Here is a 16,527-nt window from a genome sequence, read left to right on the forward strand (position 1 = left end):
AACAAGCACTACCCAGAAGAATAAATTGATCCCGCACCAAGTGCCTCTGCATAAATCTTGAGTTCTTTTCCCTTCACTATTTTACTTTTTGTTGACGTTTGAGCTCCAGGTACGATTTTCTAAATTCGATAAATGGCTCAACTTTACTGAATTTCCAGGTGCATGGTGCTATAATAAGAGACACGTGAGGACGTAGTGATAATACTCATTTCGGTCCACAATAAATGACCATTTTACCTTTGACACATCCATTAAGAAAATACGAAGTCCTAGATAAAAAAAAAGATGTATTCACTAAATTAACTTTAATTAATTGTTACCTTGACACATTAAAATATGTAAATAAGGGCAAATTTTGGAAAAATAAAAATAATTTCTTCTTGATTATGTAAATTGACACTTATTTTGGACCAAAATAAAAAGGTAAAATGATCACTTATTGTGGAATGGAATAAGTATGTTAGTAGCAGATCTAAACTTCGTGTAAAGTGTTGCACGCACTCTGGAGTTCTTGAATCCTCATCTAAGCCGTGCATCTCTGGTATAGATAATGCATCATATAATCTTAGTTTTAACAAAGTACAGCGGCTACTGCTGCGACTAGAGTTTTCCTCGTGGTTCCCAACTCTAGTTATCTTTTCACGATTACAACACACTTGTTCCAAACATCTTAAGAAAAACCATTCCTAAGCCAACACAGATGATAAAAATGAGGGAAACATACTCCAAGAGAAACAGTAACTGCAACCATATAGGAGTATGCGACACTGGAGCATTCATTCTTGGAACATATATGGGGTACTGCTTATTTTGCAGAGAGAAATTCAATGGTGGAAATAGTGAATTGAGGAAAAGGGGAAGAACGGAATCAGGAGTTGGGATAACTGGGGTTTCTTTTACCTCTCAAGTTAAAGTCACTAAAGGATTTCTTCCTTTAGTTTACCTGGTTCAATAGTTGTGTTACGTTAATTGGACTTATCTGCTCAAGTTTAGCAAACTTAGACGACGAAAAGTGCTCAAGGTGTTTGGAGGAGGACATTAGTTCCACTACCAAACATACAGGAGAAATTTGGCAAAAACTCAAGGAAACCCTCGCCATTCTCTAGATGTTACGCAAAAGATGAACCAGAAGCATAAAGAGAATAAATAGTAACTAAAGAGAGAAAAGCAGGGTGACAATAATAACTTTTATCTACCACTAAGTTTCGATACTAACTTTTCATTAGAATTTAAGAAAGTTAATTACATACATGAATCCATTTTAAAGTAGGGTTCCACAAGTTGTAAAAGAGAACCTTTCCCAGGAACTATTCTAAAGCCTACCCGCTCTTAGTATCTAAAACTGTTGTATCCACCTATACTAGAAGATCCATACCCCCCTAAACGCTGAGATTGAAACGAAGATGATGAATAGGAGTCACTGAAACGTGAAAAAGAACCAAATCCAGGCTCACCCATCCCATATATGCTCGGGGCTGGCTCTTTGTGGTTGCTAATGAACTCCTGCACAAGAGCAAGTGAAAAACTAAGTAAAAGCTAGTTAAAGAAATATGAGTCGTGCTTTATCAACATTTTTCCTCGTCTTCTTATCTTATTTATCATATTTGTCCTTTAATATTTTGTTTCCTCAATGTATCAATGAAACATGTAGAGCCGATCATACCCAGTGATAAGGAGACCTCAAATCAGAAAAAAGGGAAAGGTATGGCTGCATTATTTCTATTTTCCTTAAAATACCTGGCTCAAGGTCTGATTTGATTCTACATCTATTTCTGGTTTATTTAGGTAAAGGTGATTAACAATTAATCAATTTAAACAAAATAATAAGCAATTAATTATTTGATAAAATACTTTTAGTTTTATTTTTGTTATTATTATTTTTGATTTTGGATAATATTGCCTTGAGATGAGCTTGTATTGAGTAACATAGTCTGAAGATACATATAACCGACCCCAACTTGTTTTGACAAAGGCGTATCTAGAATTTTAACTTTATAGGTTTTGGAATCACATTTTTATACTAACTAGGTACTGGATGGATTATTTATACATATTAAGTAGATTTCATAACACAATTACAAAGTCTGTGCCAAGCTACTGGTTCTGTCGAACACAACTTCAATAGTAGATCAGCCCGTGTTTGGGACTTAGATGTAATTATTGTTGTTGTAATTATTTCATATATAGTGATTTTGTATACAACAACAATGCCTCAGTCCCAAACAAGTTCGGGAAAAAGTGGAGAAGGAAAGTGATTTTTAGTAAAACATGATAATTCAAATAAAACTGATTTATTCAAAAGGTCTGATTAATTTAGACCTATAACCAAAACGGGCCATTGGTAACAAATAGAACAAACTCCTTGAGTTCTGGGTGGAATCATACTTGGAAAGGTATTTAGTCACTGCCAAAGTAGCTATCATGGGCTTTGGGGCCTTCTTGCAATCATTAAGTGCTTACAGAGCTTCAAAGGAGCATGGAAGGAAGATCTTAAATTCCATAATATACTCAAATGGATGTTTAAAGGAAGAGGACAAACCCAAAAAGAAGTTGGCCCAACTAGTTATTAATTCCAAATCTTAGCCTAGAAGGGTATTCTGGGTATTTATCTATGCCCATTGTAATAGCTAGCATAAATAGACTCCTTAGAATTTTTAGTTCATTAATTTTAATGATATGATTATTGAGGCTCTTGTGAGAGTTTGAGAAAGAACCCCTTATATCTCTTCAATTGAACCTCTCTTGGATTCTCCTAGGTAAGGATTTCCATGTACCAGTTCAATTTCTCTTCTCCCTTTGGTTGAATCTAGTAACTGAATGCTAATATGATTATTCTTGTCCTTCCTTTCTTCTAAATCCTCCCCTCTTCTAATTCTATCTTCTAGTTTCTGACTAGTTCTTGAATGCTTTATTGAATTCCTTGTTTCTTTGAGTTTTACTGTTATCTGTTTTCATCATCGCTGCTAGAGATTTCTCCACCGCGCCCACCTAGAGTTCCTCTCCCTAAACAAGGATATAATCCATGTGTATAGATTGCAACAACCAAAATTGCAGAGAGCTTAAGACCACAAAGTTTTGTTCTCAACACCCTAAACCACATAAAGTTCTAACATATTTTGATCTTTTGTAACAGGTCCAAGAAAAGAAGTTCCAGAAAGAATATGATCACGTAGAGTAGACACATGAACGAATAACGACCAGCTAAAGGACCGTGATTGCCTGCTATAGACTTGTATGAAACAACAAATTACTTGTGTCCACAGAATATATAAAAGGAAAGGTGAGGTGCATGGGGATGGTCTGACCATAAAAGGTGAGGTGCATGGGGATGGTCTGACCATTAAAGATGAGCTCCATACCTGAATAAGCTGTTCGGCTGTTTGAACCTCTGACGAGGTACCCTTAATCTCTATAGTTATCTCTTCAGGCAAGCCTCTGCTCTCTTGCACAGTAAGAATTGCCCCACTTGTGCGGCGAATATATGCTATATTGGCTCCTCCAATACCAATGATATCTTCAGCATACGACAGGGGTACTTGCATTACCTTTGTCATCTGAGAGGGAAAAAGAAGAGAGAGAAAGAAGTGATCCATATATCAGAGCTGATACAGCGCATTAAATAGATTTAGGTAGTGGCCAAATCCTTAGGCTAATGGCAAAAGCAGAAAGAAGGAATAGAACTGCTAGACATTCAAGTTTAAGAGCAGGATACTAAAACAGAATGGAATCCAGTAACACTTTACAAAAATTGAACTAAACATAAATTAACTTATATGAATCAATAAAATGCAGAAGCCAGCATGATGCTCATGCAAAAACTGAAAACAGCCCCACCCAACCACACCCGCTCAAAGAAAATAAGAAAATCTAGAGAAAGAAACAAAGGAGAACACAACTAGGATAAATTCCAATTAAAACCTGCACTCTTATTTCCATTAACGGTGGTACTCAAGCCAACTTGAGTTCACTTCAACGTATCCACCGGGTAGCTTCTAACTCTCACCAGGATAGGTATCAAGTATTCCGCCACCAAAGCTTAGCTAGATGGAAAAGTTGCATACGTTGTGATTCAAACCTTGAACCCCAAAGTTGTTACTCAAACTCTTCGACGTAGGGAACCCCCGGGGGGCTCTCCCACAAACAGCTATTAAAGGTAATAAAGCAAGTGGTCCAAATCAAGGTACAGTTGAAGTAAAAATACTCACTTTACCCACCAAGATCCTCCACCAATATAAAACCACCAAGATTAATATAATTACGACCCTCAATCTCATGATTCGTTTTTAGTTATAACTGATTTGATATCTTAATTATACATTAAGAAAATATAGACTAAAACTCTAAATAAAGGATAATAAATAAACAGGGCCTTCTTTTGTTCGAAACATCTTGTGAGCTTCAATTGATTATGTGCTTCAATATTAATTACTGGGACTAAGGGCTATAGCCTGTTTCCAATACTCAATACTCAGCTGCTTGATCGAACCATTCTTTCAGGTCTTAAAATTTCAAGCCTCACACTCCCTTGTTGAAAATTCATTTCACGCTATTGAATAGGTATACAGATAACTTACATTCGCATTGTATAGACATCGTTCTCCACTACATAATCGGACCAACATAAACCATAAAGAAACCACAATTTCCATCAAACTAGCAGCTAATGGAGACATAGAGTATCCGTGAAACTGACCTGTGTTACAATGGGACCAGTTCGGCCAGCTACAGAAGTTCGCAAGCCACCAAGTCCAGGATCCTGTCCATACAGAGATAGTGTAGAGGGCCGAAGCTTAGAGTCCAGAGTGGGATCACGATCAAGGAAGTAAGTGTCTCGGTTCATGGAAAGAGAATAATCAGAAACTGCCAGAGCTTGGGATGTAGGTGCAGGAACAGAAGGTGGAAAATTTGAGGATTGTGATTTATCAGCCCAGGACTCCGCTGGCCGATCTTGAGAGATATTTGCATTGCACTGGCAGTAGAACATGTATTAGTAAAACACATTTGGACAATTATGCTTCAGCCAACAGCCAATAGGATCAAACTTACCGTCTTTTCAAATATAGGTATCACACTATGATCAACCAAAAACTTTCTCAGTTGTCCCAATACCGCCTCCAAAGCATCAAGCACCTTCAAGCCCTCTCCATGAATTTCAACAATTCTCTCATCTGAAGTGGCATAAGGAGGCACGTCATCTGGGAAATTCAGAAATTGTTAGATGTTACTACCAAATGACTGAAGGTTTCATGTCATGCAAATAATAGCAAAAAACACCAACGCACCATCAAGAATTACATCGAAGTACACTCCAAGATCTAATCTTGAATGCAATTTCATAACCATAGTGAAATTGAGTTAAATCTCCTATAATCCGGGAAAGAGAACTTCATCTCATACTTTGAAATCGTTGAGTTAGAAATTACTACAATTTTATAATCACAGTGCATGGTCATCTGTTAAATTCGGGGGGAAAAAAGCTTATCTCTACATTGAAATCATTGTTAAGTAAACAAGTAAGAAAGAAATGAGCTGCCTGGGAGCTCCACATTACAATGCAGTAGAAATAACAACTGAGGTATCTTACATTTAGAGACAACTGCTATCTATCAATAGCCCAAATAAACATTTCTCTGCAGAATTTGAGCACCACATCTAACTGGAGACAATGTTAGGATGCTTGCCCAAGTCACATTCTAGTTACCACTATTAAGTCTTCCATATAGAGACTTCGTGAACAATAAGATTTGCTCATTCACTACTCTAGAAAAATAAGAACCATTCCTGGAATACTTTGTGGCTCCTGCTCCCCCACCCCTGCCACCATTGCAGCCCACCCCCCCAAAAAAAAGTCATCCTCCTCGACGTCCAGTTTCAACCACCCCTTACCCCCCCCCCCCCAAACCAACCTGTAAGTCCCTCCTTTCTAAGCCCTTCCCAACCACCATGGCACAATTGAAAAGAAAGTTTTCTAATTCAAATTCACTCTAACCAAGTCCTTTTTTGCATATGGAATTTCTTTATGGTTATCTGGTATAACCATTAGCATTTACTTCAAAGGGCTTCTAAACTGTGCAGAAGAGAATTAGTCCACTGTGATATACATCCTTTTCTACTTCAGCACCATCAGGCAGAAGAGAATTAGTCCACTGTGATATACATCCTTTTCTACTTGAGCACCATCAGGCAAAATGTTCAAATCAATTATTTTTCACCTCATAACTTCAAATCTAGAAATATCATAAACCACTAGTTCTTTAATGTCATTTTTACAACGAAGAAGATGCCCGACGAGTGGAGGTGGAGCATGATGGTTCCTGTATACAAGAACAAGGGTGATATCCAAAATTACAATAACTATCGGGGTATCAAGCTGCTTAGCCATATTATGAAAGTTTGGGAGAGAGTGGTAGAGCTAAGGGTGAGGAGGAGTGTGTCTATTTCCGAGAACCAGTTTGGGTTTATGCCGGGGCGTTCGACTACAGAAGCCATCCACCTTGTTAGGAGATTGATGGAGCAGTATAGGGAGAGAAAGAAGGATTTGCATATGGTGTTCATCGACTTAGAAAAGGCGTACCATAAAATTCCGAGGGAGGTTTTGTGGAGATGTTTGGAGGCTAGAGGTGTACCTGTTGCCTGCGTTAGGCTGATTAAGGACATGTACGATGGAGTAAAGACCCTAGTGAGGACGGTGGGTGGGGACTCGGACCATTTCCCGGTTATGATGGGGTTGCATCAGGGGTCGGCACTCAACACTTTTTTGTTTGCTCTGGTGATGGACGTACTGACGCGCCACATACAAGGAGAGGTGCCGTGGTGCATGCTATTTGCAGATGATATTGTACTGATTGACGAGACGCGAGACGGTGTGAACGCGCAATTAGAAGTATGGAGGCAGACCCTGGAATCTAAAGGTTTCAAGTTGAGCAGGATTAAGACATAATACTTGGAGTGTAAGTTCAGTGGCGAGACTCAAGGAGGGGAAGGGGAGGTGAGGCTGGACTCGCAAGTCATCCCCAGGAGGGGGTTTTAAGTACCTTGGGTCTACTACTCAGGGGGATGGGAAGATTGATGGAAATGTCACACATCGTATTGGGGCGGGATGGATGAAATTGAGACTCGCTTCCGGTGTTTTGTGTGACAAGAATGTGCCACCGAAACTTAAGAGTAAGTTCTACAGAGTGGTGGTCAGACCAACGATGTTGTATGGGGCTGAGTGTTGGCCAGTCAAGATCGCTCATGTCCAGAAGATGAAGATAGCAGAGATAAGGATGTTGAGATGGATGTGTGGGCACACCAGGTTAGATAGAATCAGAAATGAGGTTATTCGCGACAAGGTGGGTGTAACCCCTATTGAGGACAAGATGCGGGAAGCGCGACTTAGGTGGTTTGGTCATGTGAGGAGGAGGAGCACAGACGCACCGGTGAGGAGGTGTGAGAGGTTGATATTGGAGGGCCTACGGAGAGGTAGAGGGAGGCCAAAGAAGAGGTGGGGAGAGGTAATTAAGCAAGACATGGCACAACTTCAGCTGACCGAGGACATGACCCTTGATAGAAAGATATGGAGGTCGAGGATTAGGGTAGTAGAGTAGGTAGTCTAGAGTGTTCATAGCAATAGTATTGGCACGTAGTCTCGCTTTCTGTTGGTAGTAGGTTTTTATGACTAACCGTTGTTTTCTTTCATTGTTGATCACCTTACTGTCTTGTTGTTTTTATTCTGCTTTTATATGACTTTTTGGTACTGTCCCTTCTTGTCTATATTTTCATTAATGTGGTGCTTATGCTTTCCTGAGCCGAGGGTCTATTGGAAACAATCTCTCTATCCTCACAAGGTAGGGGTAAGTTCAGCGTATACACTACCCTCCCCAGACCCCACAGTGTGGGATATTACTGGGTATGTTGTTGTTGTTGTTGTTGTTGTAGGCCATTTGAGATCCATGATCAGTTCTTTTTTATCTTGAAGGGGGAGATGATGATCGATGGTGTTGGAACTTTGGGAGGCACGCACTCTCAAACAATCAAATTATACAAGTGCAAAAACGTATTCCATTACTTCACTCGACTTGACTTAAATAAAATGACAAAAATACATAGGTATTTATAGGTGTTCTTCAACATGAACCTCGTCTAATACATGTATCATATTTCATTCTTTTACTCCCATTTCCCCAAATTTAGGCATCTAGTAATTCATGTATTACACAATTCCAAGTATCTAATTTAAAAACTCAAAGCTAATAGGTCTTCTCATCTATCAACGCAACGTTCAATTTTAAATACTCCTCCTTGAACCTTGTAGCTGATATCCCCAAAACATTCTTCAACGTCCCAAGTTTCTCTTCCTCAACTCTTCTTATTGGCTGTTCTCTTTTTCTTTAGAAGACTCCTCCTCTTCCTCAGCACATGTTCCTCCTTAGAAGTACCCTAATTTGGACCGAGTTTGTCTTTCTTTACTATTTGTCACTAGAATTTTCCTCTTCACTAATACTCTCCTTTTTTCGAGCTTTTGCGACAACTGGAGTCTGGAGCGAACTATCTTCTTGACACGCATGCAAATTTTGGTTCTAGAGCAGCAGGAGATGGTATTTAGAATGGTCCACTTTATTGGGAACCTCCTCAGATCTTCGTCAAGGATATTATTGCGACACTAAACCTTACGTATACAGTAGCAGCCATTCCCTTGTCTGCGTATAAATCACTTTCTTTAGAGCTATCACTTATCCTCTTTCATACTGGACTCATCACTTGATTCATCCTATTTCTTGACTACAGTTAAATCTATGTACACAATGATGGATAATGCTTTCTTTTTCAGATCTTCAAGAAGTTCTAATTCTTACAGATCTCTCAAGGAAATTCTTTAGATTCCAAATGTTGGGGATTCGGAAAAGATGAGCATTCTCAACCAATCAAATATCTTGAAAACAAGTGAAGCGAACACTCAAGAAAATTTGTTCGACTACCAAATGTTGGAAATTCCAATACCAAATGTTAGGTCTAATGTTAGCTATGATTTGATTAATCTTGTAAGGGATTTATATGCAAGTTGAAAATGTATCGAGTTTCTAGTGCTTTTTTTTTAAAAGGTAAAAATTTTATTAATAAGGTACCAAGACTCTCTATCCTCACAAGGTAGGGGTAAGGTCTGCGTACACACTACCCTCCACAGACTTCACGGTGTGAGATAATACTGGGTATATTGTTGTTGTTGTAATAAGGTACCAAGATGGTACAATAAAGTTACAGAAAAACATCCCAAATTACAACATCAGCAAACTATTCTCCCCCCTCCTAACACCTCTAGAAAGTCTATAAATTGAATCAGATTTCCTCACTGACTACATTTACACCAAAAGTACAGATTACGAAGACATATATTCTTAATACTAATAATGTTATTTCTGAGTCCTTCAAATCGAGCCTTGTTTCTTTCCAGCCATAAGGTCCATAGTTTCTAGAGCTAAAGAACCTAAACTTTTTAATATTTGATTGAGACAGGTTTAAATAGAGCAACATTGAGAATTCATATAGCCAACCCTCAACTAGCTTGAGACTGAGGCGTAGTTATAGTTGTTGTTGCTTTATTGTATGACCAGCTCTGTACATTTGGCTGTATTTTTTAGCAAAAGTCATATAACCAAGAATCCAATCATTTGACACAAAGTATCATGAAAATTCTGCTGTGAACGAGACACTCAGATGAAAAGGCAAACAAATCAGTAAAGACAAACAGCTCACCTTCAGATAGCACTCGCAGGGAGGCACCAGATCTTTCCTGGATTGATTTGATTGTAGAACCTTGCTTCCCAATCAAGTGAATGGCTTGCGATGACGCCACCAGTAACCTTAAAGAACAAAATGCTGCACCAGCAGCTACTGCTCCTGGATCGCCATCGCTTAGTCCAGCAACACGCTTGAATACTCTTAGAGCGGCATCCATTGCAGGTGATACTTGTGTGACTGGATCTTCTCTTCCAGATATTAGGACCTAAAAATCATATGCAGGAAGTCAGCAAGGAGTGATACAGCTTACCTTGAATATATAAAGTTAAATCATGCTACATTAGATACCTTCTAGACATGATTTGTTTTTGTTATTTAAAAAATAAGCCGTGTTATACCAAAATCGTATAATACAATACAGTGTTAATTGTTTCAACACACGTAGACATTATTCATAAAAAAACCTTTATCGTCCCAATTTACATGGATCTCTATCTATTTTGAGATGATAATGCTTTATATAACTCCACTAATAAAGATTTCACATGGATCTCTTTCTATTACATGGGTCTATTTTATACAGATTTCACAACTTTCAAATTTCAAACTAAATGAGCTATTCAGATTTTAGATTTTGATGTGATACTTTATTTGTAATTATTGCGACAATAATATAATAGATAAGTCAAATTAACATATGGATTACACTCAACAATGTCAACATGCTACTAAGTTGGAGATTCGGGAGAAAGAGACGAACAAGTGAAGTTTCCGAAGTGTCTCCTTCGGCAATCAAGTGGAGCATATGGGAAGATAGAAAAGGTAGAGGTTTGAGGGGGTAGAAAGTACCATTCCGGAGAGTACTGAAATTTTATAATATATATGAACCATGTTTGCATGCATACATACATATACATACACACATACATACATACATACATATATATACATACATATATATATATATATAACACCATGTCTGCATACAACAACAACAACGACGACGACGACCCAGTGGAATCCCACAAGTGGGGTGTGGGGAGGGTAGTGTGTATGCAAGGGAGGCTGTTTCCGATAGACCGTCGGCTCACGACGATGGTAAAGGATAGTGGAGCAGTAACATCAAAGGAAGTTAGAAATATAACACCAACAACGTGATAACCAGAAAGCAGAAAGAAAAGCAATAACAATAAGCAGTAACAATGCACCATACTACAGACACAATGGAAGTAATAAGGACACAACAAGAGCCACTAGGTTCCTAAGACAAAACAATATCAAACTAGCCTCTTACAACCTAACCTGCAACCCTAATGAAGTAATATGGACACAGCAGGAGCTACTAGCAGCCTAAGACACAACCTCCTACCTCCTACCCTACAACCTTAATGCTCGACCTCCACAGCTTCCTATCTAGGGTCATGTCCTTGGAAATCTGAAGTCGTATCATGTCCTGCCAGATCACATCCCCCAATACTTCTTAGGCCACCCTCTACCTCTACTCTTACCCGTCAAGGCCAGCCGTTCACACCTCCTTACCGGGACATCCATGCTTCTCCTCCGCACGTGCCCGAACCATCTAAGCCTAACTTCCCGCATCTTGTCTTCCATGGAAGCCATGCCCACCTTCACCCGGATATCTTCATTCCTAATCCTATCCATCCTAGTGTGCCCGCACATCCATCTCAACATCCTCATTTCTGCCACTTTCATCTTCTGGATATGAGAATTCTTGACTGGCCAACACTCTGCACCATACAACATGGCCGGTCTAACCACCGCTCTGTATAACTTACCTTTAAGTTTCGGAGGCACCTTCCTGTCACACAAGACGCCAGATGCTAGCCTCCATTTTATCCACCCCATCCCTATACGACGCGAGACAGCCTCATCAATCTCCCCATCCCCTTGGATAACCGACCCCAGATACTTGAAGCTCCCTTTCTTGGGGATGACTTGAGAGGCATGCCTCACATCCATGTCTACTTCTCCCGATACGCCGCTGAACTTGCAATCCACGTATTGTCTTAGTCCTGCTCAACTTGAAACCTTTAGACTCGAGGGTTTGTCTCCAAACCTCCAACCTTTCATTAAAATCTCCTCGCGTCTCATCGATCAGAACTATGTCATCAGTGAATAACATATACCATGACACCTCCCGTTGAATATGGTGTGTCAGTGCGTCCATCGCCAGAGCAAATAAGAACAGGCTAAGCGCGGATCCTTGGCGTAACCCCATAACAACCGGAAAATGCTTTGAGTCACCCCTCACAGTCCTAACACGAGTCTTAGCTCCATCATACATGTCCTTAATCACCCTAATAAGCTACCGGAACACCTTTCACCTCCAGGCATCTCCACAGAACTTCCCTAGGTACCTTGTCATATGCTTTTTCTAGGTCAATAAACACCATGTGCAGATCATTTTTCCTGTACCTATACAGTTCAACCAACCTCCTAATAAGATGGATAGTTTCTGTAGTAGAACGACCAGGCATATATATATATATATATGTGTGTGTGTGTGTGTACGCAGACCTTACCCCTATCCCGGAGGAGTAGAGAGGCTGTTTCCGAAAGACCCTCGGCTCAAGAAGAAAATTATATATATATATATATATATATATATATATATATAATTGGCATGCCACTTGTCAGAACAAAATGGAGTCTTGCCCCTTTACATCAGTATAATTTCATTATTTTATCAAAAACTCCAAACAATATGCAAAACAAACATACAAAAAAATTTCTAAAATATTATACCTTTTACATCTCAAGTAGATTCATTATAAAACATGATTATACAAAACCTCAAGGAACAATCAGTGAAGAAGTCATGATTATCACGACTGCTTAAATCCATATGATTCATCTCCAAATAACAACAATGTCTAACAAACATAAGTTCAAACCAATATTTCAGGAAGCTCCATTGACTATAAAATTTAGCTTTTTTGCTTTCCTGCTCTCACCTCTTAGGAATTAGCTATCAAGCTTGCAACAACTTGCATAACAACAATTACGCTTCAATCCCAAACAAGTTCGCGATCATTCTTTCCTTAAGCTCAACTCAATATCATCGTCATAACCACAATAAAATAAAAGTGAAAGTGAAAAAAAAAAAGTTATATATATATAGGTATTTATGCTTTCCTGAGCTGAGGGTCTATTGGAAACAACCTCTCTATCCTCACAAGGTAGGGGTAAAGCTTGCATACACACTACCCTCCCCATACCCCACGGTGTGGGATAATACTGGGTATGCTGTTGTTGTATATATATATATATTTACACACACACAAATACATAAATACATAATAGTAATAATAATAATAATAATAATAATAATAATAATAATAATAATAATAATAATAATAATAATAATAATAATAGAATTCTCTAACAAGTCTAAGACCTATTCCCAACTAGTAGGTATCGCCAATATGGATCTTTTTCTTCCATTGTGTCCTATCTTGAGCTAAGTCTTTATTGATTCCAAGGATTTGTAGGTCTTTTGAAACTTCTTTCCATTATTCATATATTCAAAGACAAACCTCCTCTGCTCTACGTGACTATATATTCTTCTCATAATCTTAGTTTAATTGGTAAAGAGAAACCTCCTACCTAAACAATAAATAAGAACAGAGAACACAAAGCTTCCAAGAAACTACATAATGAAAGTTACTATAAAAATGGATCTGTTTTCTCTGTAGATTGATTAAGTAATCCGGTCAAAACAACGCATTTTCAGAAATGTACCCTTGATGTCCCAGTAACAGATGTCTGCATACCCAAAAAGAAAACCTAAAAGAGACTGTCATTGTTAGTGGCAGACCCAGGAATTTATGCAAGGGGATTCAAAAAAAGTAGAGTGTCACACTTAGGGTTTGAACTTGTGACCTAAAACAATATTTGAACCCCTTTACCACTACACTAGGATCGTCCATTATGTCACGGGGATTCAACAGCTTATATATAACTAAGAGAACTGATTTTTTCCCTATTTGTGCAGTATAATCATTTGACGAAGGGGATTAAATTGAACCCCCTTGGACATAGCTCCGTCGCTGGCCATTTGTACTAGTCCATTACTCTGCATGTGTCAGTGCAAATCCACCTGTTTTACTCCATTGACATATTCATTAGAGGGAATACTTTAGATTTTGGCTATACCATCAAAACCACAGTTTGGGGACAATTGTCTGCAAACAGTTCTACTTTTATGAACTTCTTATGTTGTCGTTTTCCCAGAAACTGTATCATCTTAACAACCACCCATCTCACACTTTAACTGGAAACTATTAATATATGCACTGAAAATTGGAACTTTTTACCAATTAGAAACATTTAAATTCAAATAAAACTCGCAGAGTAACAAAAAAACCTAAGAGAAATAGAAACTAAACGAGGTATGTATAATAATGATTGTAGTCATGACATACTATGCGATCGGCATTGCCGAGAGGGCCTTCGAGGACGCGAATACGAGCGCGAGTCTCTTCACACATCTTCTTCACAAGCTCACCTTTACGTCCAATTATACTACCGACTTTCAGAACTGGCACTACTAGCCGAAACACGTTGTCTCCAGGCCAGCCCGGCCATTTCAGCACAACCGCCGCCACCGCGTCTCCGCCGTTGTTGTTGTTGTTGCTGCTATTATTACCACTTCCTGCTACCGTTGTATCCTCGGATTTTACAGCGACCAATTCCGTCTGCGGGGGCTGTTGATTTGACGGATGAAATGACTCGGTATTACCCTCAGACTTTAAAGCGACTAATTCCGGCGGCGGCGGAGCCACCGCAGACGGCGGCTCTTGATTTGACAGAGGAAATGACTCCGTTTGTGAGTCAGTTACTTCATAAGAAACCATTTGATGAATGTGATGAACTGGGTTTTGTAGGGGTTTGGGGGTAAGGAAGAAGAAAAGTGCGAGAGTTTAGAGCGAAAAAGAGAGTTTGCGACTGTGTTTCTTTCTTCTTTCGATTCGAGGGTTTGGTTTTAAGCGAAAAGAGTAACTGGAACTGAATCAGGCTTTAGGTTCCTTGTGGCTTACGTTTTTAGACATTGTATTAATGTATTTTCGGTACTCAATTTCTTAATGTTACCAATATCATACCTATTAAATTTGGTATGGTTTGTTTTTCTACTTTTGGTTTCAAATTATTTGGCTCAATAACTTGGATTTGTTCCGTTTATTTTGCTTGGATAGAGAATTATAACTTTTCTTTTTATCTTTAAAAATAAAAAATTGAACAATGCACTAAATAAAAAAATAAAAAATTCTAGAAAGTGAGTTGAGAAGAATTATCATAAAGACCTCCAAAAAACTTGAATTGGCCATATGACCTCCAATTTTTTTTTTCTAAATTTCTTTTGATTTGGAAAGTGGCTAAATCAATGGCTTAAGGTGGTTGGGTCTTTCTAACATTTTCAAAACTTGTAGGTCACCTATTAAACTTTAAAAAACTTTATTACTCAGATTTTTTCCGCCAATTTCTCTTTCTTCTCTCTATTCTCTATTCTCTATTCTCTCTCACTCAACCCCCATCGACCACGATAATTTTCCGGCGAAATTCGACAAGAATCAAGTTTTGATTTTGGGTTGAATCGTCTTTATAGACCCCCAACAAGCATTGTATATTTCCTCAAAACTTGTCAATATTGGTAAATTCTAAATTCTTATTTTTTCGTTTCTTAAAACTGTGATTTGGGGGTTTGTAGATGGATTCATACATGTGCATCTGTAACTTCGATTGGATTGTGTATAACCATATCTTATATGGCGTGGGTGATTATATTTCCTTCTTGGGCTACCTTTGGGCTCTGTATTTTAGATTTTCATCAGTCTGGCAACCTAATGTTTATTGATAAACATGTGGTCGATTGTCGTCTGGTCATAGATGTTTGCTGGAATTGGGGCTTGTTTTTCTTATTCTGATCATAAGTTTCAAATTATTAAATGCGACATTGCATATTTGCATGTAGGTAACACGAGGAGGAAATAATAGCTAAGAAGCATACTTTTTCGGCAAAGATAGCAATTGCACAACCTTCAAAGCCTCCAAACAGGACACGAAATATAGATAATTCAGAAGTTTCGCCTAGTAAAGCAAATGTTGAGCCTTCAAAAACTACTACCAGAAAACTAATATAGATACTTCAGAAGCTTTCCCTAGTAAAGAAAATACTGAGATTTCTAAGCGTGATAGGAGAAAAAAGAATAGAGAGCAACAAAGTCTACCAGTAAAAAAAGAACAAGATCAAGGTCTATATTAGTTGACGAGGACATACCTATTGCAAGGAGCTTAGTGTTAGAGGGTGTGATGAGTATGAGAAAGAAGACGTGGACATAAATGTGCTTACGAAGAAATGATCGTGGGAGCATATTTTGGCTGCGCCATCTATTTAGCAGAGGTAAATTCAATGTGCCATCCATTTTATTTTACTCATTCTTCTGGTTTGTTTAATAATTAATTGTGTCTTTGATTATTGTAGTGAAATCAATATAGCATATGCCGTGAAGGTCATTGACTTCTTCCTAATGGATACGCCGATGGTGTAGCTTATTGACAAGCGAATGGATTTGTTCATGAAAGTATTTGTAGAGGATATCTTCAGGGGAAGGATGGACATTTTCTAGTTTTATTAGTGTAATTGATGTTTAAGTTGGTCATGGGACAAATTCATCTTGGGTGAACTTGTAGTAATTTATGATATTTGCATCTACCTCTATGTAATAAAACTACCTTTTTTGTCGACTAACTGTTGATGATGTAATTTTTATTTCGATGAACTTCCTT

The 16,527-nt window shown here is 38.4% G+C and overlaps 1 protein-coding gene across 1 annotated transcript; it reads right to left on the reverse strand.

Moving 5' to 3' along the window:
• Nucleotides 1-1,173: 1,173 nt before the first annotated feature.
• LOC104096465 (RNA-binding KH domain-containing protein PEPPER-like) lies at nt 1,174-14,809 on the reverse strand. The gene is made up of 6 exons (XM_009602835.4): nt 14,166-14,809; nt 9,736-9,985; nt 5,047-5,195; nt 4,694-4,969; nt 3,360-3,554; nt 1,174-1,503 (listed from the first exon to the last, which is right to left on the reverse strand). The coding sequence occupies exons 1-6, from the start codon at nt 14,595-14,597 to the stop codon at nt 1,330-1,332; spliced, it is 1,476 nt and encodes a 491-aa protein (XP_009601130.1). The 5' UTR covers nt 14,598-14,809; the 3' UTR covers nt 1,174-1,329.
• Between the last annotated feature and the right edge of the window lie 1,718 nt (nt 14,810-16,527).

The sequence above is a fragment of the Nicotiana tomentosiformis genome, chromosome 8 (genome assembly GCF_000390325.3).
Source record: "Nicotiana tomentosiformis chromosome 8, ASM39032v3, whole genome shotgun sequence".
In the NCBI taxonomy this organism is placed as follows: Eukaryota; Viridiplantae; Streptophyta; class Magnoliopsida; order Solanales; family Solanaceae; genus Nicotiana; species Nicotiana tomentosiformis.